This window comes from Rhinopithecus bieti, unplaced genomic scaffold (genome assembly GCF_001698545.2).
Source record: "Rhinopithecus bieti isolate Rb0 unplaced genomic scaffold, ASM169854v2 scaffold_30732, whole genome shotgun sequence".
In the NCBI taxonomy this organism is placed as follows: domain Eukaryota; kingdom Metazoa; phylum Chordata; class Mammalia; order Primates; family Cercopithecidae; genus Rhinopithecus; species Rhinopithecus bieti.
The window spans coordinates 3,792,513-3,820,363 of NW_016814045.1; the positions used below are offsets into that span (position 1 = coordinate 3,792,513).

The 27,851-nt window shown below is 43.5% G+C and overlaps 1 protein-coding gene across 1 annotated transcript in view; it reads left to right on the forward strand.

The window, feature by feature from the left end:
• Positions 1 to 27,851, forward strand: part of DOCK2 (dedicator of cytokinesis 2) — a 443,859-nt gene that overhangs the window by 14,930 nt on the left and 401,078 nt on the right. Inside the window, exons 2-6 of the mRNA XM_017849424.1 lie at positions 2,272 to 2,355; positions 16,534 to 16,574; positions 17,784 to 17,839; positions 18,322 to 18,418; positions 21,427 to 21,575. Of these exons, the coding sequence (XP_017704913.1) occupies positions 2,272 to 2,355; positions 16,534 to 16,574; positions 17,784 to 17,839; positions 18,322 to 18,418; positions 21,427 to 21,575 (427 nt within the window). The remainder of the gene's footprint in view (positions 1 to 2,271; positions 2,356 to 16,533; positions 16,575 to 17,783; positions 17,840 to 18,321; positions 18,419 to 21,426; positions 21,576 to 27,851) is intronic.

Below are 27,851 nucleotides of genomic sequence, written 5' to 3' on the forward strand. Positions count from 1 at the left end.
GGCTTAGGGAGATGCAGCCTCTTACTCAAGCAGCCTGTCCCTGGCTCCTACAGTGCCTTTCTGTGGATTACAAAGATACTCCTCTGGTGGGCACAGCGTGAGGGCAGTGTGCAAGCCTTGGCAAGCAGATCACAGGTTGGGTGCCAGCCTTCACTGCTCTCTTGACTGGGTGGCCTTGTGCAGGCCACAGCCTGAGCAGTTGTACACTGCAGCCCTAGGCTTGAGGACAGAGCCAGGAAAGGACAGAACTGGCCTCAAAAGTCACATCTGTCTGACTCCAGAGACAACTAGCTCTTAACTCCTAAGCTTTATCATCTTTCAGGATGGAGACTTCATCTCTCTGAATGCACACAAAGGGAGGTTAGGGATATGGGGGACACCTGGGAGTAGAGGGGACAGCCTGTGCTCCTCTCCATTTAAGCATCCTAAAAACCCTGCTAGATAGGTACTGTTAACATCCCCATTGTAAGAAAGTGAGACCCAGAGAGGTGAAGTCACTTGCCCAAGATAACACAGTAGTGAGTGGCAGAACTGGGGTTCCTTCTGAACCGCTCTGGTCTTTTAATGTGGTTTAGGCAGATGTGTTGGGGAGATAGTACCAGGGGAAGGAGGAAGGATGGACGAGGGAGGGAAGGAGATAAGTGGGAAGAGGTAGAGATGAATGAGAGTTAGAGACTGGAGGTGGTGTCTGTGATGCAAAAGAATCTGCACCGAACCCAGCGGCATTTCACCCAGCTTGTACATAGGGGTTAGACACAGAGCAGCATTGGCCATTTAGACCCTGGTCACTTAGTGGCTCAGTCTATGGTCCGTGTCATCAATGTTAAAAGGAGGTAATTATGAGGAGGCGGACCTGTAGAGTAGAGGAGTGGGAAGGAGCATGGGCCTGTACTTCCAGGTCTAGCACTGTGTGACCTTGGGCAAGGCAAGTAACCTCTCTCTGCCTGAGTTTCTGTATCTGAAATTTGGAAATAGTAAGACTTCTCACTTCCAACGATTATTGTGAGAATTAAATGAGTAAAAGCACATGGAGAACTTAGAATCATGTCTGGGATATAAGTGATTGCTACGCACTGGTTCTTATTAGGATCCACAATGATAACCCACTTCCAGAAAAGTGGGGCATGCCTACGTTTAGTTCCTGTTTAGGAATAATAACATTTTTACAATGGTATCTTATCTTAGCTCCCCACCCAACCTTGTGGGGTGGGTAAGAGTGGCACAGTAATGCCTACTTTACAAGTGGGGAAACACATTTAGAGGGAAAATGAGTCTGTTGTGTAGCGGTCACCAGCTAGAGCGGGTTTGGAGGAGTCTGGAGATGTAGCTGCTCCCTGTCGTGTGGGCAGCAGCAGGACTGAGGGCATCATGAGGGACTGGAGTTCACACTGGGGCCTTCCTGCTGGTAAATCTCCTATACAGGTTCCTTCCCTTGCATAGCCTTCTCCAGCATCCCAGTGGTCTGTGCCAGTGGGGGAGGAGCATGGACCCAACTTAGCTGGCCTGTCTCCAGGAAGCCTCCTGTGGCCCCCATGCATGGCTCCAGCTTGCTATCTCCCGTGCTCTCGAAGCACCTGTACTTCCTGAGCCCAGACCACCCATCTGGTCATTGCAGGTGGACCTGTCAGCTTCTCCCATTAGAATACAAGGCCTTGGCTGTCTAATTCTACCATTTGGTTACTGGTTATGAAGCATTACAACATGGTAGGCTCTTCACATGCTAGGACTCTGTTTCTTTCTCATAATAACTTGTCATAGATCCCTGGGGTGCCTGAGCTGGAACTCAACCCCAGGCCTGGCTGAAGGAGGGGCTCAGGTTCTCAGAGGCCACAGCTGCCTGGCTCTCCTGCCATCCTGCTCACCAGTTCATCTCTCCCACCTAGTATAACACCTCACAACACTTCAGGTGCTTAGTATGCAGTTGTTTCTTTTTAATTGTAGCAAAACGTGCATAACAAACAATGTACCATTTTAACTGCCTGGTGTACAGTAAGAGGACAGTCCATAGTAAATATCAGCAGCCTCTTTGTCACTCAGGCTGAATGCAGGGCCTGTGTTGAGGAGAGGTGAGCTTTGGTTAACAGAAGGTCTTAGGAGCCAGGCTGACTCTGAAATGATTCTTGTGGCAGGCAATAGGTTTGCGTGTCAGTTTTGTCTAGCCCAGGTGGGCTGTGTGGGCATGGAATGGACTTGAGGCAGGGATAGCAGGAAGGAGCAGAGACTAAAGAGATCCAGAGGTCTCACCTAACTGCCTTTCTTTCTATTTCACAGCCATATACAACTTCCAAGGCAGCGGAGCCCCTCAGCTCTCCCTGCAGATTGGTGATGTGGTACGAATACAGGAGACATGTGGAGGTGAGTTGCTGGCCCATGCCCCAGGTGCTGGACCCTTGGCTGGTGGAAGCCCATAGTACACCCAGACCCCCCAGCCCTCTCTCTGAACCTGCAACTGTGTGGTCTGCTTAAAAACGTTTTGGTAACGCTAGTAATTAGAATGTACTAAACAGAAATGCTTTCTCATTTTAGGAATGTATGTTTCATAGCGAAAGCCTAAATGGGTGGTTCGATGTTTGTTATATTCTCCATTTGCCTCAGCCATGGGGCTATTCAGCCTGTGACTCTTGCTAGATACAGTTCTTTATTAGTATTAATATCATGATAAAGGGAAATAAGCATCATTAGGGTTTGGAAGGGTCCCATAAATCACACCTCTAATTCCAGGAGAGCTGATGTGCACAGTCGTGTAATTTGTTTACTGCATGAAGGCACCCAGCCTTGGGAGCAGGAGCTCACTGCCGTCCCCAAGCTGGGAGCCCTGTCTTGGGCAGTGTGGTGGTATCTCTTTCTTTTCTCCTACAAAGGTGCCATTGCCTTGTGAAGCCAGGTGTCTACTGGGCTGTGTCCACCCATGGTAGTGTGGTGGTCAGGAGTGCTTTTTAAAATTTGCACAAAGACTAATGGCCTTTGACTCATAAGTCAGGCAGTTGGAAATGAATATGTCACTGATAAACTTGATATTGGGAGCATGGCTTGGGCATGAGAACCAAATGAGCTACTAATCTGTTACCCACAGTCAGGCATGCTCCCATCCCTCACTGGCCCAATCGGCCCACCACAGTTCCCTCCTGCCTGGGCCTGCTGGTAGCTCCTGCTGCATGGAGGGCACAGAACGTGGGCTTCCTGTGTCGGAGTAGAAAGGCAGAGGAAGAAGAGAGAGTGGACTGAGCACATAGGCCTGGTCTGCCCCCAGTGAATCCATTAGATGAGGACCTGGGGAGGGAGTGAGGGTCAGGGAGGAGGCACATGTGCCACTGTGAAGGAGGCCTTTCATGGGGAAAGGCGGTCACTTGCAGGAGTAGCCGTCTTTGGTCCTTTCCACAAAATAGACACAGTGCTAAATTCTTTATAACACATGATCCTAGTCACTCCTCACCACAACCCATAGGACAAGCGGTGTCGTTTCCAGTACTGGATTAGCCACACGCAATCTCCTAGGCAACGGAGCCCCCAGCTGGGTCTGAAGATTTGTACAAGGATGCTTGTGTAAACACATACACACACACATACAAAGACACACACAAACATACGTGTGTACATATATACACATATGCGTACCTGTGCACATAGATACAACCAAAAAACATACAGAAAACCATTTTTGAGGGAAATAATTTGAAATTTGATATTTCAAGATAACTTTAAAAGGGGTCATGGGGGAAATGAGAACTTTGTTCATCTTCCTTATATTTATTTTATGCTTTAGTATTATTTTTACTTGGGGTTGTAGATGAGGGGATACCAGGGCCTGCAAAGTTCACACTCTGGCCCTGTTGAAACCTTTTACACAAGGAGTGGACAAGGCTGGAGGAGAGGGGTGGGGACACTGTCCTAGAGAACTGGGTCTGTGATTCCAAGCACCCTGCCCCCTGCCCACAGCATAACCCGATCTTTTACAAATCTAGTTCTGCCCAGTGGCAGACAAGCAAACTGTAGGTGACTACCAAGGGCAAAGAATGAAAATAAAAACAGCAGCAACTCTCCTCAGTGCCTCTTTCATGCTACTGGATGCTAATGCTGAGAAACAGGTACGAGACCTCACATTTGCAGATGAGGAAACGGAGGCAGGGAAATGACTCATCTCAAGTTGCACAGTGAGCCGGTGGATTTTTTTTTTTTTTTTTTTTTTTTTTTGAGACGGAGTCTTGCTCTTGTCTCCCAAGCTGGAGTGCAATGATGCAATCTTGGCTCACTGCAGCCTCTGCCTCCCAGATTCAAGCAATTCTTGTGCCTCAGCCTCCTTACTAGCTGGGATTACCAGCATGCACTACCATGCCTGGCTAATTTTTGTATTTTCAATAGAGACGGGGTTTCGCCATGTTGACCAGGCTGGTCTCGAACACCTGGCCCTAGGTGATTTGCCCACCTCGGCCCCCCAGATTGCTGGGATGACAGGCGTGAGCCAACGTGCCTGGCCCCAGTGGCTCTTTTCTGATGGCCAAGCCCACACTCTTTCCTCCACCCATGCCTGCCAAAACAATAACAAGCCCTTGGTCATTATTTTCTGTGTCCTACATTGTGAAATCCAGATGAGCATTTTTCTCTTCGTTGTATGCAGTTTCCCTGGATGGAAAGCTTGAGGGAACAAACCTCCCCCACAGGCTGCCATAGTCAGAGCCTTGCCAGTACCTTTTCCTGGCCTGGCGCCCTGACCTTTACGAAGGCTACTCTGGTGGACTCAAGCCACCTTTAATCATCTCTGGGACACCTTTATCCTTTCTTTGGTTCTGATTTTCCGTTTCTAATTCAATTAGTCTTATTGTAATGTATCTTTGTAAATTAGTCACAATATCTTGCTGGAAAAAGCTGGATATATTCATTTGGTAAGTGGCTAATAATTTATTAATTCTTTGAAAAGACAGTGTTCAGAAGTCTGCTAGAATGAGTCTAGCTGTCTGAGGAAATATCATATCTCCCGGTGTGCAAATTGTTAGGACTTCTCATGCATACGCTCATGGCTATGCAGAGTTTCCAAACTGGAATTTAGGGGATCCAAAGGCTTCTTGGGGTGCCTTGAGTGGCAGAAGGAAATGGAGCTGGAGGGGGTCTGAGAGCAGGTCTGGTGTTGTCTGCTTTGCAGATGGGGCGTGTGGTCTGTGATTCTGATCGAAAAAAAATAGTTCCTCCAAAAATATAAAAGATGTGAAAACCACAATGTTAGTCAAAAATTAGTCAAAACTGTGTAGTAGAAAGAATATGGGTGTACCCGTGAAACCTTCTTATAGAAAACTACTTCAAAAACAAAATCCAGCCAATTGAGAGGTGAATCACAATAAAGGAATATAGGATTAAAAAGCTGTGATAAAAGGAAATAGTGGCCAATATTGGGTCAAAATGAATTGGTTTGTAAAATTGATATTAAAACAGTAGGAATGTCTTGTAGAAGGCACAAACATAAAAAAAGTGTGATTTTTTTTCCCCCAGTAAAGTATGACTTTACTGTCATATCCATGTGCTGCTCACCCACTTCTTCCTTTTCCCCAGTTCAAATAAGACCTGGGGAAGGAGTGAGTTTGGGATGTTTTCTTTCCTATTCTTTGTCTTCTCTACTGAAATAAGCCTTATGATTGGCCAGTCCACCGTACAAATTGTCATGTAGCTGGAGAATGAAATGCCAGATGCCCCTGACATCATGATATTTATGGCTACCAAAAAGAATGTTACTGTTGGGAACCTAGACAATATTTTTAAAAATCGAATAAAATTGAGACTTGGGAGGAGAATGGGAGAGAACAGCTAACTCAATGACATCACTTTGACAACAAAGTCAATGAATATTAATTGAAAATAAAACATGAAATTAAAAAAAACACTTCTATCTTTGAATGCTTTTCATAACAATTTTCATTTTAGAGAAGTTTTTAAGAAATCTTTTTAGTGATAAAGTAACATTGAATCGAAGTTCAAATGTCCCTCAATTTCACTTGGTTTCTTTTCTTCTGTTAAATACAAATAAGATTAAATAAAATTTTATTTACATACTATCTTCACTATATGCTCATTTTATGAGAGTGTTTTAAAATCATATTTTATCTTTTATCTGTCATTCTATGCACATAAAATAAATGCAGAGTTGCCTGGAATGATATTAATAGTGTTTTCTGTGTAATGGGATTCAGGATAATTCTTTAAGTTTTTATGTTTGTACTTTTCTGTTTAGTTTAAATTCTTTATAATAGCATATATTAGTTTTAAACAAACAAAACAAAGTACAGTCTTTAAGCTGGGCATGGTGGTGTACACCTATAGTTCTAGCTACTTGGGAGGCTGAGGCAGGAGGATCTCTTGAGCCTAGGAGTTCAAGACTAACAAGACTCTATCTCTGAAAAATGAGGCAAAAAAGGTATGAAGAGTAAAGTAACAATCACTTACATCCCAACCACCCATAAATAATCATTGCCAACACCTGAGGATATTTGCTTCCAATCTACAAGACTGCATCATCATTATTATTATTATTACTGAGATGGGGGTTTCACTTTGTTGCCCAGTCTGGTCTCCAACTCCAGGGCCCAAGCAGTCCTCCTGCCTCAGCCTTCCAAGTACCTGGGATTACAGATGCATGCCACCCTGTCGGGCTTTCAATGGTTTAAAAATCTTCCCCACCACCTCCAGTAAAGAAATGAAAAGAGCACTGGCTTTTGAATCAGAAAGTTATTCCCTGCTTCTGCTACCCACTAGTGGAGTCATCCTGGGTATGTAAGCTTTAGGTTTCTCATCTGTCAAGTGGGTTGTTTTCACTTTGCTCCTGGGCTTGTTATGAGGATAAAATGAGAAAAAGTAAAGAAACTGTCTAGTACCAGCCTGGCTCATAGAAGGTTCTCTGTGTTTGTTAATTCCATCCTCTCCCCCATTATGTAGCACTTTACCGAAACTCGCAGCTGTATATTTTTACAACATGGCCCAGAAGCTGAATCTTTGCCTGGAATGGGTGAGGGTAGCCCTTCCTTGCCTATGTACTAAATTTACTCAGCTGGATGAAGAGGGAAAACAGGACCCTAACCTGGAAGTTTAAACACGGGTGAATTTCACTTTTTATTATAAAGATAATGTATTGTTATGATAAAAACTCCCATAGTTGAAGATGGTACTCATGCTACGCCATGCTAAGCCTTAGACATGAAATGCTGACTTCATTGTCCATATTATATCTCTCATGCTGCCTCTTTTACCCAGGGGCGGCATAAACATTCTGTGTTTTAGATTTGGAAAACACATGTAAGTGTACTGAGCATAGGAATTCCTCATAGAAGGGACACACATGAAAAAAGCAGTGTTAGTTTATTTCCCCCCAGTCACTTCCTCCAGTCATACTTGACTGACATCTTTCCTGATATTTGATGACATCGGAAGACTTCAATCTTATATATCCATTGTGCAGCTCACCTACTTCTTCTGTTTCCCTGGTTTGAACAAGACCTGGGGAAGGAGGGAGTTTGGGCTGCCTTCTTTCCAGTTCTTTCTTCTCTACTAAAATAAACCCTCTGTGATCAGCCAGTCCACTGTAGAAATAGCCATGTAGCTGGGGATTGAGATGCCAGATGCCCCTGACATCTTTGTATGAAGCTCCTGGAATGCACTCATACTGTGTTTGGATGTAGTTTTGGGGTGGAGGAACTGTATCATGCCCTCCTAAGGCAACAACTTCCTACCTCTAAAGGCTGACATGGGAGAATTGCTTGAGCCCAGGAGTTCGAGGCTGTAGTGAGGCATGATCATGCCACTGCACTCCAGCCTGGGCAACAGAGTGAGACTTTGTCTCTAAAAATAAATAAATAAATAAACAAACAAATAAAATTAGAGGAGTGAGGGAGGAGATGGATAGAGCATCCTCTGCTTTTAAAAAATAACGCATTGCTTTTGTTGTTGCTGTTTTCCAGAAATGCAACTACATACTCTATGTACTATTCGGAGACCTTCTGTTCTCATTTGAAAATATTGGAGTGCTAAGTGAACACATATTTATTACCACATTGTTGGTTTGGCTGCAAAAAGCTTGGCACAATGAGATTTTGAATGTACCCCCTCACCGAGTAGGGTACACCCAGAGCCATACACAGTGGCTTCCATGCTAATAACTCTTTTGAGGGTGATCTTGACCCATCCAAATTATTTGCTTTTAGTATAAGTGAGGACATTATGAACACTTAACATGGAATCTTTTTAAAGCACCACCTTGCAAGGTGATAGTCTTTTGTTCAGGTGTGCTGTAGTGACAGGTCACTTTGAAAAGGACTCCATTTTCTTCCGTAAGGCTGCTCCATTATCAGCAGTGTCTATATGAAGTTTTCTTCCCTTCTGAATGAGGATGAGGCTAAGACGTCAGTAAACTTCCATTATGTTTCATTTGAAGCATGTCTGTTTGCTTTGTTGTGATGGAAATATGTTGAAATGACCTTAGTGAAAAAACAAAAATGATATTATAAATCCATATGTCCTGAAAATAAAATAGAAAATGTGCCCAACGTTCTCTGCATTATTATTAATTGATTTTTTTTAAAGAATGGTATCTACTAACTCTTTTGGACACTGGGCGAACTCTCTGAGTTTGAGGCACTATTATTCTCATTTTATAGATGAGGGAACTGAGGCTCAGAGGAAAGTATTAACATGTCTATGATCACACAGTTAAGTAGCAGATCTCCATCAAATTCAGACTTTGATTGCATAGTTCATACTCTTCAAAAATTTTTAAATTGTATATATTTAAGGTATACAACATGATATTATGAGATACACATAGGTAGTAAGATAGTTATGATAGTGAAACAAATTAACATATCCATCATCTCACATAGTTACCTTTTTTGTTTTTGTTTTTGTGGCATCAGCAGCTAAAATCTAATCATTTAGCAGAAATCTCAAATACAGTACAATTTTATTGACTATAGATGCCTTGTTGTACATTAGATCTCTAGACTTGTTCTTCCTACATATCTGTTACCCTGTAACCTCTAATCTACATTTCCCCATTTCATTCCTCCCATCCCCTACCTTGCCCTGGTAACTACTATTTCATTCTGTATGTCTGTTTATTTGACTCTTTTTTTTTTGGTTCCATATATAAGTGAAATAATGCAATACCTTCTGTGTTGTCTTATTTCACTTAGCATAATGTCTTCCAGGTTCATCCATGCTGTGACAAATGGCAAGATCTCCTCCTTTTTAAAGGCTGAATAATATTCCATTGTATATATACATTACAGTTTCTTTATCTGCTCATCCATTGGTGAGCATGTGGGTTGTTTCCATATCTTGGCTGTTGTGAATAATGCTGTAATGAATATGAGAGTGCAGACATCTTTACAAGGCAGTTATTTCATTTTCTTTGGATCTATGCCTTGAAGAGGGATTGCTGGGTCATACGCTAGTTTTATTTTTAATTTCTTTACGAACTGCCATACCTTTTTCAACAATGAGTGTACCAATCTACATTCTCACCAACAGTGTAGAAGAGTTCTCTTTTTTCCACAAACTCTCCAACATTTGTTATCTCTTGACTTTTTGATAATAGCCATTTTCACAGGTGTGAGGTGACATCTCATTCTGGTTTGATTTTCATTTTTCTAACAACTAATGATGTCAAGCACCTTTCCATGTATCTGTTGGCCATTTGTATGTCTTCCTTGGAGCAATGTCTATTCAGGTTCTTTGCCTATTTTGTACTTATTTTTATACTATTGAGTCATATGAGTTCTTTATAAAATTTTGATATTAACCCCTATCAGATGTATAGTTTACAATTTTTTCCCTAATTCACACATTTTTGTTTCATTTTGTTGTTTTCTTTGGTATGCAGAAGGTTTTTAGTCAGGATTCACACTCTTTACCAGTGTATTAGTCTGTTTTCACACTGCTGGAAAGAACTAGCTGAGACTGCATAATTTATGAAGAAAAGAGATTTAATTGACTCACAGTTCTGCATGGCTGGAGAGGCCTCAGGAAACGTAAAATCATGGTGGAAGATGAAGGGGAAGCAAGGCATGTTTTACATGGCAGCAGGAGAGACAGACAGAATAAGAAAGGAAGTGCCATACTTTTAAACCATCAGATCTTGTGAGAACTCACTATCACAAGAACAGAATGGGGGAAACTGCCCCTATGATCCAATCACCTCCCACCAGGTCCCTCCCCTGACACATGGGGATTACAATTTGAGATGAGATGTGGGTGGGGACACAGAGCCAAATCACATCATTCCTCCCCCAGCCCTTCCAAAATCTCATGTCCTTCTCACATTGCAAAATCAATCACGCCTTCCCAACAGTCCCCCAAAGTCTTAACTCACTCTAGCATTAACTCAAAAGGCCAAGTCCAAAGTCTCATCTGAGACAAGGCAAGTTCCTTCCAAATATGAATCGGTAAAATGAAAAAAACAAGTCAGTTACTTCCAAGATACAGTGGGGGTACAAGCATTGGGTAAATTCTCACATTCCAAAAGGGAGAAATTAGCCAAAACAAAGGGGCTACAGGCCCCATGCAAGTCCAAAACACAGCAGGGCAGCCATTGAATCATAAAGCTCCAAAATCTCCTTTGATTCCATGTCTCACATCTGTGCAAGGTTACGTTGGTGCAAGGGATGGGCCCCCAAGGTCTCGCGCAGTTCTGCCTCTGTGGCTTTACAGGGTACAGCCCTCACAGCTTCTTTCACAAGCTGGTATTGAGAGCCTGCAGCTTTTCTAGGCACACAGTGCAAGCTGTTAGTGGATCTACCATTCTGGGGTCTGTAGGATGGTGACCTTCTTCTCACAGCTCCACTAGGCAGTGGCTCACTGGGGACTCTGTGTGGGGGCTCCAACCCCACATTTCCCCTCTGCACTGTCCTAGCAGAGGTTCTCCATGAAGATTCTGCCCCTGCAGAAGACTTCTGCCTGGACATCCAGCCATTTCCATACATCCTCTGAAATCTAAGCAGAGATTCCCAAAGTTCAATTCTTGTCTCCCGTGTACCTACAGGCCTAACAGCACATGAAAGTTGCTAAATCTTGGGTCCTGCACCCTCTGAAACAATAGTTTTAGCTGTACCTTGGCCCCTTTTAACCATAGCTGGAGGTGGAGTGCCTGGGACACAGGGCGCCAAGTCCTGAGGCTGCACAGAGCAGCAACGGGGCCCTGGGCCCAGCCCACAAAACCATTTTTCCCTCCTAGGCCTCTGGGTCTGTGATTGGAGGGGCTGATATGAAGATCTCTGAAATGCCCTGGAGACGTTTTCCCCATTATCTAGGCTGTTAACATTCAGCTCCTTGTTACTTATGTAAATTTCTGCAGCTTCCTTGAATTTCGCCACAGAAAATGGGTTTTTCTTTTCTATCACATGGTCAGGCTGCAAATTTTCCAAACTTTTACTCTCTGCTTCCCTTTTAAACATAATTTCCGATTTCAGACCATCTCTTTGTGAGTGCATATGATTATATACTTTTAGAAACAGCCAGATCAGATCCTGAATGCTATGATGCTTAGAAATTTCTTCTGCCAGATACTCTAAATCATCTCTCTTAAGTTCAGATTTCTACAGATCTCTAGGACAGGGGCAAAGTGCCGCAGTCTTTTGCCAAAGCATAGCAAGAGTGACTTTTGCTCCAGTTCCTAAGAAGTTCCTCATTTCCATCTGAGACCACCTCAGCCTGGATTTCATTGTCCATATCACTATCAGTATTTTGGTCAAAACCATTCAACAAGTCTCTAGGAAGTTCCAGACTTTCCCACATCTTCCTATCTTTTTCTGAGCCCTTCAAACTGTTCCAACCTCTGCCTGTTACCCAGTTCTAAAATTGATTCCAGATTTTCAGGTATTTTATGGCAGTCCCCCAGTTCTGTTAGTACCAAGTTTCTGTATTATTCTGTTTTCACACTGTTATAAAGAACTACCCGAGACTGGGTAATTTATGAAGAAAAAAGGTTTAATTAACTTGCAGTTCTGCATGGCTAAGGAGGCCGCAGGAAACTTACAATCATGGTGGAAGGTGAAGGGGAAGCAGGTACATCTTACACGGCAGCAGGAAAGAGAAAGAGCAAGGGGTAAGTGCCACACTTTGAAACCATCAGATCTCATGAGAACTCGCTGTCACCAGAACAGCATGAAGGAAATCACCCCTATGATCCAATCGCCTCCCACCAGGTCCCTCCTCTGACACAAGGGGATTACAATTTGATATGAGATTTGGGTGGGGACACAAAGCCAAATCACATCAACCAGTGATAGGTACTAGCTTCCATTTTATCTCAATATTATTATATATTTCAACACACAAGAAAGAAAAAGCACTCCTAAGTACTCATCACTCAGATGAATGTCAACATATTTATATATGTTTACATATAAATATGGTAGCAGGAGAACTTATATATGTGTGTGTGTTTATATGTATATACACATGTTTATATGTATATACACACACATATGTGTATACTTTCTTCAGACATTTGTTTTAAGAAATAAAATTTCGAATGAAATTGAAATCCCTTTTTACCCCTCCTCTATTCTTTTTTATTTTGTCCATATGTAGGTAACACTTATCCTGAAATCAGTATGTTTTCTTTCCATCCAAGTTTTTGTACTTTTGCCAGATGCATATACTTTCTAACCTTGTCTAACAAATAGTGTTTGTAGCGCTCGTCTGGGGCTAGGTGTTATTTCCCTCACTCTACAGATGAAAACACTGAGGTTTAAGTGACATGACCAAAGGCTGTGTGGCTTGGAAATGGCATAGGGAGGACTGGATCTCCAGACCTCAGATTCTTTTCTGAAGTGGTGGGATATTTTAAATCTCCTGCCTCCCCTGACTCTTAGAGGATTTGAGAATCTAGATATATTTGATATTGGTATTTGAGATATGAAAAGAGAGGATTATCTAAATAACTGGCACTTTACAATTTTCCAAAAGAATTGTACAGATATTTCCTCTTCTCATCTTCCTCCAGAATGCATGTCTAGTCAGTTCAGACTGCTATATATCATAAACTGCTTAAACGACAGAAATTTATTTCTCATACTTATGGAGACTGGAAAGTTGAAGATCTAGGCACCAACAGATCTGGTTTCTGGTGAGGGCTGCTTCTTGGTTTGTAGATGGCTAAGTTCTTGTCATAGCCTCACATGGCAGAGAGCAAAGAGAGAGGGAGCAAACTCTTCTGTGAGGGCACTAATCCCATTCATAAAAGCTCCATTCTCATGACCTAAGGACCCCACCTCCTAATGCCATCACATCAGGTGTCAGAATTGCAGCATAGGAATTTTGGAAGGACACATTCAGGCCATAGCAATGCACATTGTGAATTTTATGTTAAAGAAAGTGGTTATTTCATGGCAAGGGTTAGCAAAAAAGCCCTTGTTATTATTGAATTCAAAAGAGTGTTGAACTCAGGAGCGGATTCTGGGACATGGTAAATGCCATGTTACACTGAGCCTGCTTTTGATCATGGTGTCCATTGTCCAGCAGTTTTCTCTCTTGTACCAACTGTTGTTATCTGCCCAGTCATGTCTTGGAGCATAGACAGATGTAGCTGATTGGTGACCATATTAGGGAACCAACATCAGTGGTCAGAGATAAATAACCTAGCAGAAGTGAAAATGCCAGAAAAAAAGTCATAAGGATAGTCCTGATGCACTAGGCATGGGTTTGGATTCTGGTTTGGCTGCTTTTCTGCTGAAGAATGTGTTGGAATTTCTTCCCCACCTGTTTGATCTCAGTGTCACCATCCGGCAAGTGGAGATAAAGCCTTCTTGCAATGAATCCCTGGGGATTTGTTCCTGAAAGCATGTAGCCCAGTGCAATATATATAGTTGGTGCACAATTAATGTTGATTGAACTTGAACCTGGGAGCCAGAATAAGAATATTGGGTGTAAGTGTCAGCAGAATCCTGTTGTCAGGAGTGAGCTGCAACTCTGAGCATTAGGAAGCCTATAAGATGTATACACATAAGCGAGTTTTGAGGTTCAGAGCAGGCAAACTCCTTGGATCCAGGAAGACTAGGCACCCTAATGGAGTCCCTGTCACAGAGATGCAGATGTGGACATGAGCTTTGTATAGGGACCATCTATTGGTCCCTCAATTGTTTTTCTATTTTTTGGTGGATTTTAGTGGACTTGGCCATCATGTGGGTTCAAGTCACTGCTACCAGATGACTTTATCTGTATTTGCACTCTCATCCCATCACATGGGAGACAATGTGACCAACCAGCTTTAAGGATTGGCTTCGAAGTCATATAAGCTTGAGTTTGAACCTCGGTTGTATGATCTTGGCCCAGCCCATCAATTTACTTGAATATCAATTTCCTCATCTATAAAATGGGAATGATAATACTTAGCTCACAGTGTTGCTCTGAGGATTAACCGAGAGAATGCCTGTACAACATTTAGCATACAGCTTTGCATGTTGCAGGTGACCAGTGAAAGACAGGTAATAATAATATTACAAAGTTGCATTTCTATCTAGTTGGTGAAAAGGGGCAAATAAAGGAGGCTGTTGTATCACAGTGCAGCAGGGTGTTGCTTGAGTGTAAATCTCAGCTGCATCACCCACTAACTGTGTGACCATCAGCAAGCTGCTTAATCTCTGTGCCTGTCTATTTTCATTTGCAGAACTGAAGCAGTAATAGGATTGTAAAGATTAATTTATAATTTGACAAAACAAAACAAAAAATGTCAACAGAGTTACCAGCACATAGGAAGCACTTAGAAAGTATAAGCAGTATTGTTTTTTTTTTTTGAGGCGGAGTCTCGCTCTGCTGCCCAGGCTGGAGTGCAGTGGCCGGATCTCAGCTCACTGCAAGCTCTGCCTCCCGGGTTTACGCCATTCTCCTGCCTCAGCCTCCTGAGTAGCTGGGACTACAGGCGCCCGCCACCTCGCCCGGCTAGTTTTTTTGTATTTTTTAGTAGAGATGGGGTTTCACCATGTTAGCCAGGATGGTCTCGATCTCCTGACCTCGTGATCCGCCCGTCTTGGCCTCCCAAAGTGCTGGGATTACAGGCTTGAGCCACCGCGCCCAGCCAGTATTGTTAATTATGGATTATTTTACAATAGTTGTTGACAAATAATCATAGGCTACTGAAAATAGAATGTGATGCTTCATGAAGTAGAACATCTTCCATCACTGGAAGTATTCAGGTGGAAAGTAACTTAGTGGAGATTTAGTTTTGGAGATTCAGACACTGAGAAGCTGGAAATATTAATATTAGGTAACCATCAAATCATTCCCTCATAATATAGGAAGCATAGCCTGATAGTTGCTTATGTTCAAAGCCTGACACTGCAACCTCTACTAGCTGTGTGATCCTTGGAAAGTCACTTAACTTCTCTGTGCCTCAGGTAGGCCACTCATTTGTAAAAACGGATAATAGCAGTTCATACCTCATACGGTTGTTACGAATATTGAAGGGCTTAATATGCAAAGAGTGCTTAGAATGGTATTTTTATTTCCCACCTGAGATTCTCTTTCTAACCTCCCTTTCTTCCTTTCTGTTTTTCCTCTCTCCTTCCTTTCTCTTTCTCCTTTCTCTCACTTTCTGTCACTCAAAAAGGAGCCATCATGGCCACCTGTTGCTTCAGAGTTTCCTTTAGGACCTGGCCGTCAGGCTGACTCATGACTATGAAGGGTGACTTTGCATTTTAAGTTGTTTGTTTTGGGGCTTGCTTGTATGTCTATTGGGAACATATTTCATCAACAATCTGTCAGCCCAATAATGAGGGTCTGCTAATGAGGCTCCCGACAGACGCGTTTTATTTACAGAGATGACAAATGCCACTCCTTGGCTGTGTTCAAATCATTTCAAAGGCCAGCGGACTCATTATGGTCATCAGGACTTGCTGCACTCAGGCGTATTTTGTCTGAGTGTGTGTAATTTGGATTTCTGTTCACTGAAACATTTTTTAATATTCCAGCAAAGGCAAGATCTTTTACAATCTCTGTCCCTTCATCTGTCCCTAATTCCCTGTCCCTTTATCTGTCCCTAAACTTACCTGTTTTGTAATGACTAACTTTTATAAATCACATTTTAGACACCATTTGCTGCTGTTAGAACTGTCAGTTATTTTAGGATGTTTGCCCAAATCCAGGAGCATTTCTATGTCCTGAAGGCAGGAATTGAAAACATGCAGATGATCACAGGGCCCAGGAAGGCAATGGACACGAGGGAGGGACTGCATTGAGGCTGGCGGTCTGGAGGCAGATGCTCTGTCTGGTGGGCCCTGCTGCTCTTCTCCTCCCAGCTGGTTGGGAGCACTGGCCAGCACAACTGGAGCTCCTGATTTTGAAAAATCAGGAGCACCTTTATATGAAGTTTATGTTTAGATGTTATTTTGAGATGTGGCAACCAATTCAACAGATTTCAAAGACTATGAGCTTCCAGAGTTTGATCTCTACCCAAGGTCTAAAGCAATTTGCAGTAGTTTTACTAGTTAAAAACAAAACAAAACAGAAAAACAACAAACTTGTAATAAATGAGGGACCTGTTTCTTTGTTTTCTCTTTGCAGACTGGTATAGGGGATACCTCATAAAGCACAAAATGTTACAGGTAAGGTCACCTGGTTTTTATTTGGGTCAGTACTGGATGTCTTCATATGGCCCTACTCTCCCATCTGAGCAGGTCTCTGCCACCGTTGTTCCTCAGCAAAGGGAACCCAACCCTCCCTTCTGTGCCCTGTGCTCTCTGACCTCTGTGCCTTGGCACTCGCTGTGCCTCAGCTCCCTCCCATTTCCGTCACTCTTTAAGGTTCATCTCTGGTGCCATCTTCTCTCTGCAACTTTTCCCGATATGCCACTCACTTGATTTCTCCCTCCCTCGAGTCTCTGGGGGGTTGTGCCTTGATAAATTTGAAATTTATTCTACTGCCTTCCTTTAGAGTTGTTTGCGACATTCAGTCATCTCCTCATCCGTATATCCAGGTCAACACAGAAAGGACAGGCCTGGTTTCTACCTTCGAGGGGTTCTCTTGTTCTAACCTCATGTTTCACTGTCGTCTCCATGCGAGCAGATGCTTGCTTTGCTTGTCTCATTTTCTCTCACAGCATCTAGCGCAGTGACCAGATGTCCCCAGTATGTACACTGGTTGCATTTATGAAGGAAGGGATTTACAAGTAATTGATAAACCTACCTTGTTAACTGAGCCAAATGTATGGAGCAAGGAAATGATAGAAACTTCTTCCTTCTTCCCTGACATGCTGTGTTGGGAGGGATGCCCCTACTCTGCTCTCTCAAAGAACAATGGAATAAATGCAGGCAGAATAGGTCTCAAATCAAACTAGCCCAAATGCACCTAGGAACGTTGTTACTTCCGGACCAGTTATTTCTGACCTTCCGGTTGTTCCTGAACGTGAAGGGTGACTGCTTTCCGGAATCGGGCAGGTGACGGGAGAAGCAGAGCTCCTGGTCTCGCTTAAAGTCAGTGAGTGGTTTAGGTTGTCTTTCAAACCATACTGTCTTATAGCCCACCTGTAGGATGAGTGGCCATAATGGGTTGAAGCATCCCTTGGGATCTAGGGCTATTGTGAGACCTAGGGCTATTGTGGGATCTGGAGCAACTGATGGAGAACTGGAGGGAAAGCCAGATCTAGACAAGTAGATTTAGAATCCAGCCCCTGCTCTATCTGGCTCTGGGTTTATTCCTTTAAAGTCTGAGGATTTTATAAGCCAGTAGCTTTTGGAAAAATATTATAAAGACCTAGGGTCATTCATTTCTGCGGTGATATATCTTTTTATTTCATTTTGTTTTGTTTCCAACAGGGCATTTTTCCTAAGTCATTTATCCACATCAAGGAAGTGACAGTTGAGAAAAGAAGGTATTTGCCATTCTTCATCAGACTTGACCCTCCAGTGGCTAATGGATGTCTCTGTCCTGTTTATTTTGAGAATCTGACTTGGCAGATCTGAGGGGTGCTCAGCTTATCTTCCTTGTGCCTGTGTGTATTTGTGGATCTCCTTTCTCTCCCTCAATGGGAGATCTAATCCAAATTGATTCATGTTCAGATCTGACTCTGAGGGCGTATTAGTTTGGAGAATCAAACTTTTTGCTGGCAGCTACCTTAGAACTGTATTAAAGTAGATTAATCCTAAATAATGAGCCCACCCTAGCAAAGGAGGACATAACAAAGCAAGTCCTTTGTATTTGCATAATGTAATTGGTGTGGCTATTGGAGGCGTTTTAGTCTAATGTCAGGAAGGCCCCTCTTCGCAGCTGCAGCTTAATGCAAATTTGTTCGTGTTTTATCTGGTCAGCACCTGGGTCTCAATTTCACACCACTTTTTCTCCCACCTTAAATAGAAATACTGAGAACATCATTCCTGCAGAAATTCCTCTGGCACAAGAAGTGACAACGACACTTTGGGAATGGGGAAGCATCTGGAAACAACTCTATGTGGTGAGACTCAAAATTGCTCCCTGAGATGGAAGCTTCTTGCAGTCTTCAGTTTGGTTCCAGTTTTCAGTTTAGCATTGAGTCAGGCAGGTGGAGGTGGCTTTGGTGACATAGCAGAGTGCACAGTGTTAACATATGAGGACATCAAGGCCTAGAGAGGATCAGGGACTTTCTCAAAGTCACAGAGCTAGCTGGTGACAGCCATAATCAGTGGTGTCTGCTGTGAACCTTAGGTGTTTAGTACAGAAGTTGTCAAAGTTGAGCATGTATAAGAATCACCTTGAGAACTGTTAAAAATAAAGCTTCCTCCCAAGGGGTTTAATAATCTGTGTTTTTAGTAAACTCGGATTTGATTTGCTAGTCTGCTGATAACACCTTGAGAAATACTGTTCTTATACTTTAGTTAACCAATGACTATTGTCCTCAGATCTATGAAGAAGTTTTGACTCTGGAAAACAAAGAACATATTTTTGCATTTGTTTTCCCTGTTTTGAAGCAAATCTAATTTTAAATCCTCCTTTGATGCTCTCAAGCTCCTAATGAAAGCAATTAGCTAAGCAAACCATTAATCTGAGAGTGAAAATGTCAACCAAGGCTTACTGCATGCTTATTATGGCACCGTGCACACATACTGGTGTATGCACAGGATTTGTAGACTTACCTTTCAGGGTCTTAAATGTTGACTCCCATGTGGACATTTCATAATATGAAGACATAATTGGCACACTCAATTTTATTTGCTTTAGGAAAGTTTAGGGGGCAAATAGCATCCTCTGGCTAAAACAATTTTTTGTTCATCTCTACTACCCTCAACCTTTTTTCTTTTTTCTTTCTTTTTTTTTTTTTTTTTTTTTTTTTAAGATGGAGTATTTTTAGTAGAGATAGAGTTTCACCATGTTGGTCAGGCTGGCCTTGAACTCCTGACCTCAGGTGATCCACCCACCTCGGCCTCTCAAAGTGCTGAGATTACAGGCATGAGCCACTGTGCCCAGCCCACCACCCATTTGAAAACATCACAATGACATGTACCATTGAAGCTTGGCATTTTCCCTTAGGAAATCTTTGAATAGTAAGTCCATTTGCTCTAGTCAGGAGGTCCTTAAATATCTAGTACTTCGGTATCACATTCCTGATTCTTGCCATATCTGCATACAACCTGTGTAATATTTACTTAATATCTGCATTGGATCTCTTTTCAGTAAACTTGAATCTATAGACATAAAGAATGAGATAGCATGCTGCATCATTCCAGCAGTTCTTGATTCCCTGTCTCCAACTAGATGCCCCACAATTCAGTTCAGCTCTCAGGGTTAGTGCCAGACTCCATTGTTTAAAGCCTCAATCCCACAAGATAGCCTTCACTCTAGATGCCAGTCGCAAGTCCTGGGTGCCCAGGCTACCTGAAGTTCTGTTGGACTTGGCTATAAATTCAGGGATTCTCATTACCCCTCCCTGCCTGGGCACTCCCTTTTCCCACTTCAGGTTTCATAATTTGTTAGAACAACTCAGAGAACTCAGGAAACTGCTATACATATGATTACGGTTTTATTATAAATGATGTAATTCAAGAACAGCCTCGTGGAAGACAGACACAGGGCAAGGCTTAGAGGGGCACAGAGCTTCCATGTCCTCTCTCGATGCACCACCCTCCCAGCACATTGATGTGTTCACCTTCTGGGAAGCCCCTCAAACATTATTCACTAAGAGTTTTAATCAGAGTTTCATTACACAGGCATAATTGATTAGATTATTGGCTATTGGTGCTTAAGCTCAATCCTCAGTCCCCCTCCCCTCCCAGAGGTTGGGGTGGGGCAGGTGAAGGGGAATGGGGCTGTTAAGTTCCAGCCCTCTAGTCATGTGGTTGGGGTTTGGTTCCTGGTTGGTTCCTCTGCAACCAGCCCCTCATCCTGAAGCTATCTAGGGGCTCTCCTAGAGTCACCTCATTAGCATAAACTCAGGTATCATTGAAAGGCTATTGTTAGGAATCAGAAAGTATATTCTTATCACTCTGGATATTGCAAGAGTTTTAGGAGCACTGCTTCAGGAACCAAGGACAAAGACCAAGTATATATATATATGTGTGTGTGTATATATATGTGTGTGTGTATATATGTGTATATATATATTTTTTATTATACCACCCTCACTTCCCCAAATGGAAAGACAAAAGTACTTGGCAGAATTAGAAGAACACTATTCAACTAAATACAATGAAAACAAGATAACATTATTTTTATTAAAAAAAAATTTTGGAGACAGGGTCTCGCTCTGTCACCCAGGCCGGAGTGCAGTGGGGTCATCACAGCTCACTGGAGTTCTAAACTCCTGGGCTCAAGTGATCCTCCCGCCTCAGCCTCTGGAACATACTTGCTATTGTACCTGTCAAAAGCTCTGAGTCCAAGACCTTTTCTCTCTCTTTGTTAAAAGAGACGTTAACAATGTGTGAGAGGTGTTGGAGACATATTACTATAAAACTGCAGCTTTCTCTTTCCCTTACACAGAAGGAAGGAAACGGAGTGGAAGAGAATCACCCTAGGGGTCCATGTTGTTTGACCTTGTATCTTTGTACCACGAAGAGCCATCTTGCTTTCCATAGGTGGTACACATGCTGCACTTTGGGGAAGGCTGCCCTAGAAGCAGTCCTTTATCATCAGAGAAATGGCCCTGGCTCCCAGCCTCAAAGGGCCTGAGCTCTGGGACCTCCATTAGGGCAGATGTTTGTAGCATTCCTGTTCAATAAATATCTTTTTAGATAAAGTCAGAAATCACTCATTCCTTAACCAAGAAGTGATTGAGATTTTTATTTTTGCTTTTGGGAAATCCCTGTGGCCCACGGGGAATAAATATTTCAACGACTAGGACCCCCACCTAATCACTTTGTAGTGGGTAGGGCTGGGAGAGAGCCTCAGGCCACGGCCCTTGACCACACTCGCCTGACTTTGGCACAGCCTGCCAAATAGATGGTCAGGCCCCTTAACACAGGCGATTATCGGTTGTTTCTTGTCTCCTAGGCCAGCAAAAAGGAGCGTTTTCTGCAGGTGCAGTCCATGATGTACGATCTGATGGAGTGGAGGTCCCAGCTTCTCTCAGGAACCTTGCCCAAGGACGAGCTGAAGGAACTGAAGCAGAAAGTCACGTCCAAAATTGACTATGGCAACAAGTAACCTCTCTTTCCTCTGTAAAGAGGCTTTCTTCCCCCAGCCATCCTCTCTCTTCCCTTTCTCTCTCCCCAGAAGCTTGGTTTCATTTTTAGATGCAAGTTTGTCACTTTCTGTTTGGGAGAAGGTTGTGACCAATGGCTGTGCTTGTGTGCTGTTGTTACCACCCCCGGGGGACTGAGGGACACGCAGGTGGAGAGAAGGCTTGTGCTTACACGGTGTTATTACCAGGCTGAGAGATTCAGGACACTCATTTAACCTACTTCCGATGGACTAGGGAGCACAGTCATGCTGGTTCACTTTCAGCTTAGTTGTCGTTTTATCCCTGCATTTGCAAAATTCTCCCTTAAATCCCAGTGTGAGACTTAATGTCCCTTCCCCCATCCTAAAGTATCCAACCCACACACCATCAGCTAACTCAAATGCACAATTACAAAAATGTTTCCTCAAAAGGGAAGAGAAGTAAAAATTGGTTGGGATTTGAATGCTATCAAGTTAAGGAGAAAATAAGCCAATTATTTGAGGTGGGACAACCCACTGATAAGAACATTATAAGTAACTCTTAATCAGAGCTCGTTGTACCCCAGGCTTGCTGCTAAGTGTTTTACCGGCATTGTCTCATTTCATTCTCATAATAACTCATGGGGCATGCAGTTTTATTATCCCATTTTTTTCAGATAAAGAAACTGAGGGTTTTCAGTAGGGTAGGTAACTTGTCCAGAGTTGCACAGCTAGTAAATGACAGAACCTGAATTTAGACCCAGGCAGTCTGGCTCCAGGGTCCATGGGCCTCACCGCTCTGCTACTTGGATAGCATTTGGGAACTATAAGGACCTCCCCTCCCTCCTGATCTTTTGAATGACCTCCAAACATTCTGTTCATTTGCTCATTCATTCCAACCACAAACATGTATTGAGCACTTATAGTTGGCTGGATTTCCTGCTAGATATTGGGGCTGTAGAAATAAAAGTCCCTGTCCACTCAAGGGTCACAGTTCCAATTAGGAGTAAGCCACAAGTAAACTGCTGATATGTACTGTGATAAGTTCTATAGCTCAGGAAGCAAGAGTTACTTTTAATGAACCTTAGAGAAGGAAGTCAAGAAGACTTTCTGAAGGAGGTGACCCCTGAGCTGAAGTTTGAAGGATAAAGGGATATTAAGCAGGCTCAAAACAAGAAGGAGGGTCAGGGGCTCATGAGAGAGCATGGCATACTCAAGGAACTGCAAAGCAGGTCTGAAGGCTGGAACACAGGGCCTGAGGGGGAAGTAAAAAGCCCATTTAATGGGAATAAAAAGAAGTTTCCCCAGCAACCAGGCCAGGCTTTCTTGTCCTGCCATAAGCACTAGGAGGAGGATTCTGAGAGGAAAGTCAGTGGCTCCAACTCACAGCTGATCCAGGAACACAGTCCCTCTGCTGGTGCCTCTGTTGGCATCTGGCAAGCGTGTCCAAATCTGCTTATAAAGCACATCATCCTAAAGTGACAGGAAGGGTTTGCCATGCAGCTGCTACTGCCGTTGGTTCCATGGTGTCTTTAGCTGAGAACAATTGCAGCTGAGTGTATGGGAATTGAGGGCTGCTTTACAATGACATCTACGACCTTCAAATGTTGTTTTCTTAATGGGGGCTCCTGAGAAGAAGGACCAGGAATGGAAAAAGTGGTCACCACTCACAGGACGCCTTCCCTGATTTTCCACTACCCTCCTTGGGCCGGGGTAGGTGCTCTTGAAGGCCCTGAGTAGTAATTGCCTCCTTTTTGGCCCAGCTTCCCTCCTATTGCAGGAGCTCCTATAGGATGCTGACTGTCTAAATCACCTCTATGCCTGTGCTTAGAACAAGGTGTGCACATAGTAGGTGCTCAGTGAGTGATAACTGAGTGAGTGGGTGAATGGTGGTGATGGGAGAAAATGAAGAAAGAGGGTCCTCCCTAAACCAGCCCCTCTGCAGCATCCTTTGACCTAGCCCTGTGCTTTTAGTTCTGTCAGCTTCCTTTGGGGAAGTGAGAGATGCCCTGTGGCACAGGCTGAGACCTCAAGCTCAGGGGCCCCCTTATTTACCTGACTACTTCAGCTGCAAGCGAGAGAGTTGGGCATCTTATCACTGGCCTGATAGTTCGGGTGCTCAGAGCTCTGGTAGGGGATGGGCAGCTTCCCCAAATCCAGGAGGCCCACCGTCTGGGCCGAGTGTCAGGATCAGCCTGGGACTGCCTACCTCCAACCTCCAGCAGCTGGGAGAGTGGGTGGGGGTGGCACAAAGTGGAACTGAACCTTGGAGGAATGGTCAGAATGAGCTTGTTTCTTCTCTCATTCCATTACTTCATTCAGATATCAAACTTTCTTTACACACCTGGTAGGCCCCAAGGGTACAGGGTACAGACACATACAAAATACAGCCTCTGTTTTTAGCAACAATCAAAAAGCAAGCAATGAGAAATAATGATAACTTCCAGAGTGCTCACTAAGTTCCGGAGGCACGGTTTAAAGCACTTTCCATGTATTAACTCTGTGAAGTCTCACAACAACTTTATGAGGTAGGCACTATTCTCATCCTCTTTCTCAGGTGAGGAAAGTGAGGCTCAAGAGTGATTAGGTGTGTGATCTGAGAAACCAACAGAGATGCCTCTTTATCAACTAAGATGGACCCTAAGGTTCAGGAAACAACAGCTACCTATGGGTCGGGTTGAGCGTTCAGGGGAGCTGGCTTGGCAACTCCCCAAATTCCTACAGCTACGAGAACAACACCCTCTTGCCAAACTCCCTAACAATAGGAGCCATCAGGCAAATTATCAGACCCCTCCTAACTCTGATTTACATCCACACCACTCTAACTCCTAAGTGGACAGAGGACTGGCCTGCTAAATATTCTTTTTTGATAGAGAACTGCAAACCTTAAGCCAGTTTCAGCTAGCTTAAGACTGTCCACAAACTGTGTCCAGTAGTTCACCTTTTGATGTAAAGTGCCAAGTTTCACCTCATTTTAATAATAAACCCCACCCATGTTACATACACGTTTACCCATAGTATATGCTCTTGTCTCCATAAATATGTTAATTTTTTCCCCAAATCTGCTGAATATGTATGATGTTGGCTCTGTGAGGCATAAAACCCAACATGTCCTTCCCCTCTTCAAAGAAAGAGCACCTTCCACACATACCAGAGACTGTCTCTTCAAAGTTTGCAAACCGATGTCACCAGTAAGGTTCTCCTTTCTCTTCAAAGTTTGCCAACCAATGTCACCAGTAAGGTTCTCCTTTCGTAATGAAACACAGGCTCTGTTGCCTGCTGCTTGCAAAGTCAGTAACAGGGACAAAGTGCATTGTAAGGAAAGTGACTTTATTTCCAAAGCTAGTCATGGGGAAACATACAGGCTCACCCCTCTAGAAACCACTTCAAGACTCTGGGCTGAGGGCAAGGGTTTCAAAAAGGGAAGCTGGATATGGGAGGCATGCCGGGGCTGTGCAGGGTGCAGGGGCTGTGTGTCTAGGCCTGATGCCGGTCTAGAGAACAGGCTGGTGCCATCTTGACAGTGGCCAGGCTGTCGATGATCCATCTTGAGGCAGTCTTTAAGTAGGGAAGAATTCTGTAGCTGTGCCCTCATGCCTGGTTTGTTTTCAATTAGCCCCTGGAATTTCTTAACAAGCATAGAGTTAAGTAAATGTGCATGGAGTAAGAGGGTATATGGTAGAAGGGGGAAGGGAATGGAGCTTCAAAGTAGGTTTCAAGGGTATATTTTAAGACTAAGGAAAAAAAGATTTCTATGGTTTTTCTCAAGGCTACATCTTGAGTTTTTTTTTTTTTTTTTTTTTGAGACAGAGTCTCGATCTATTGCCCAGGCTGGAATGCATTGGTGTGATCTCAGCTCACTGCAACCTCCGCCTCCCGGGTTCAAGTGATTCTTCTGCCTCAGCCTCCCAAGTAGCTGGGACTACAGGCGCATGCTGCCACGCCTGGCTAATTTGTGTATTTTTAGTAGACACGGGGTTTCACCACATTGGCCAGGCTGGTCTCGAACTCCTGACCTTGTGATCCACCTACCTCGGCCTCCCAAAGTGCTAGGATTACAGGTGTGAACCACAAAGCTTGGCCAAGAAAAAAGTTTTAAAATGCATTTTGAAGCTGAGCTCCTCGGTTACACTTTCTACTATTTAGCCATCCTGGTGGTCTTTTGAACAGCAGGTGATTTTGTTCAAGATGTAGTGGAATTTGAACTGATAATTTGGCTGCAGAGTTCAAGTGCTTAACTGCTGCACTCTACTGCCTTCCAAGAGCCATGTGGGTTAATAAGGGAGGCAGAGAAGTAAACAGCCACTTTCAGTTGGAAGTCATACACATTAGGAGTGCAGGAAGCATGGGCAAAAAGGTTGGAGGATGTGGGGGTGGGAGTCAGGGTGGGGATGACAACCACTCTGAATCTAACTAGACCAGCAGGAATTATTAGGTGAAATGGAGAAGAGAAACTCAGAGGGAAAGAATGTGGGAGATGAAAGGTTCACATGACCACGGAGAGGAAGACGTGGGTGGACTGGGGCTGGAACCTTGAGGATTTTAGTGCCAAGTGAGTCTGGATTGTCCAGACAGCAATGGGGAGCCATCACAGATTTTTAGGTGGCATATGCAGTGGTACAATCATAGCTCACTACAGTCTCCATCTCCTGGGCTCAAGTGTTCCTCCCACCTCAGCCTCCCGAGGAGTGGGGACTACAGGTGCATGTCACCATGCCCAGCTGAGTTTACCTTTTTTTAAAATTTTATTTTATATGCATACAGTGGGGGCTTTGCCCTCTACCCTCATCTTGGCTTCATTTGATCACTTCCTTGAACAGATGAGAGCAGTGGGGTTACATCCTGATGAGAGAATGCCTAAATGTTCTTCTCCCCAAAATGCATGGTGGCTGCATTCAGAGGCTGTGGAGGACAGCCTCTCCTGCCCCTGGGTCACGGGAGTCCTGTCAATCCTACTGAAGCTCCCAAAGTTCCAAGTGATTTTGATGTCCAAGGACTGAGGAATCCTCAAATGACTTCTCCACATCCCAAGATAGCCGAACCTAGGAGAATGTTTTATTCATGTATTTTAGAACCGAATCCACTTCAATACATTTTGAGGAGAACAGCCAGAGAGATCTTGGCATTAAATTATGTATCGGCAATGCTCCATCTTTTCCAAGGTCAGGAGAGCCTCTGCTAAGCATTAGCTGAATGTGTTTCTTTCCCCTTAGCATTGCCGTTAGGCAGCATGGCTGTGCACCATTATGAGTCATATTGAGTTGGGAGTTAATTTCCTAATGAATGTGCACAAATGGGTGAACCTTGGCTCCCTTCCTACATTTGGACAAGATGAGAGATGTGCCTCTCAATTCAATTCTCTGATAGAGATGAAGACTTAGTCTCCTTCATTTGTCTTGCTGCCCTTCCAGAATCTGATACTTAGTAGTGACAACCAAGCAGGACTACGGTTGGCCTTCTCAGAACCCATCAGCCCACCTCCTCCTATCTTCTTTGTATGGACAACTGAGGCTCTTCATCTCAATATCAAGTGCAAAAGCAGTTTCAAGTTAAGGTTTCTGCAAACATACCCTACCCCACCCTGCAACCCATACACTGCTCCTAAGCTCCTCCTATCTATTATAGCAAGCATACCAGAGAGGTTATGAGTGTGGACAGAGATGTATTCTTAGTTTTCACTAGCTATATGACCTTGAGCAAATTAATTAGTCCTCATATCCTCAGTCTTTTCTTCACGTGTAAAATGGGGTTATTAATAGTATCTCCTTCATAGGGTTGTTATGAGAATTAAATGGATTAATTTTATGTAAAACACTTATCCTATGTGAGCTTATTGTAAGTGCTGTGTGAGTTTGCTGCTGTTAGTGTCACTGATGCTGGTCAGGATGACAGGTGTGATTGAAACAAATCAATACCAGGGAATTGCTTGTGGCCTGGAAGTCAAATAGTCAATAACAGGGAAAAGCTTGTGGCCTGGAAGTCAAATAGCTGAAAGCAAGCTGTGGGTAACAGTCAATATGTCTGAGATTGTTTTTCCCCAACTGCTATTTTCAAATTTTTATTGAATAATATATAAATACCTCCTCTGTGTATGAATTTTAAAAGAGGCTAGGTACGGTAGTAGCTGGGCATGGTGGCATGTGCCTGTAGTCCCAGCTGCTCAGGAGGCTGAGGTGGGAGGATTGCTTGAGCCCAAGAGTTAGAGGCTGTGGGAAGCTATGATCACGCCACTGTACCCCAGCCTGGAAGACAGAGCAAGACCCTGACTCATTAAAAAA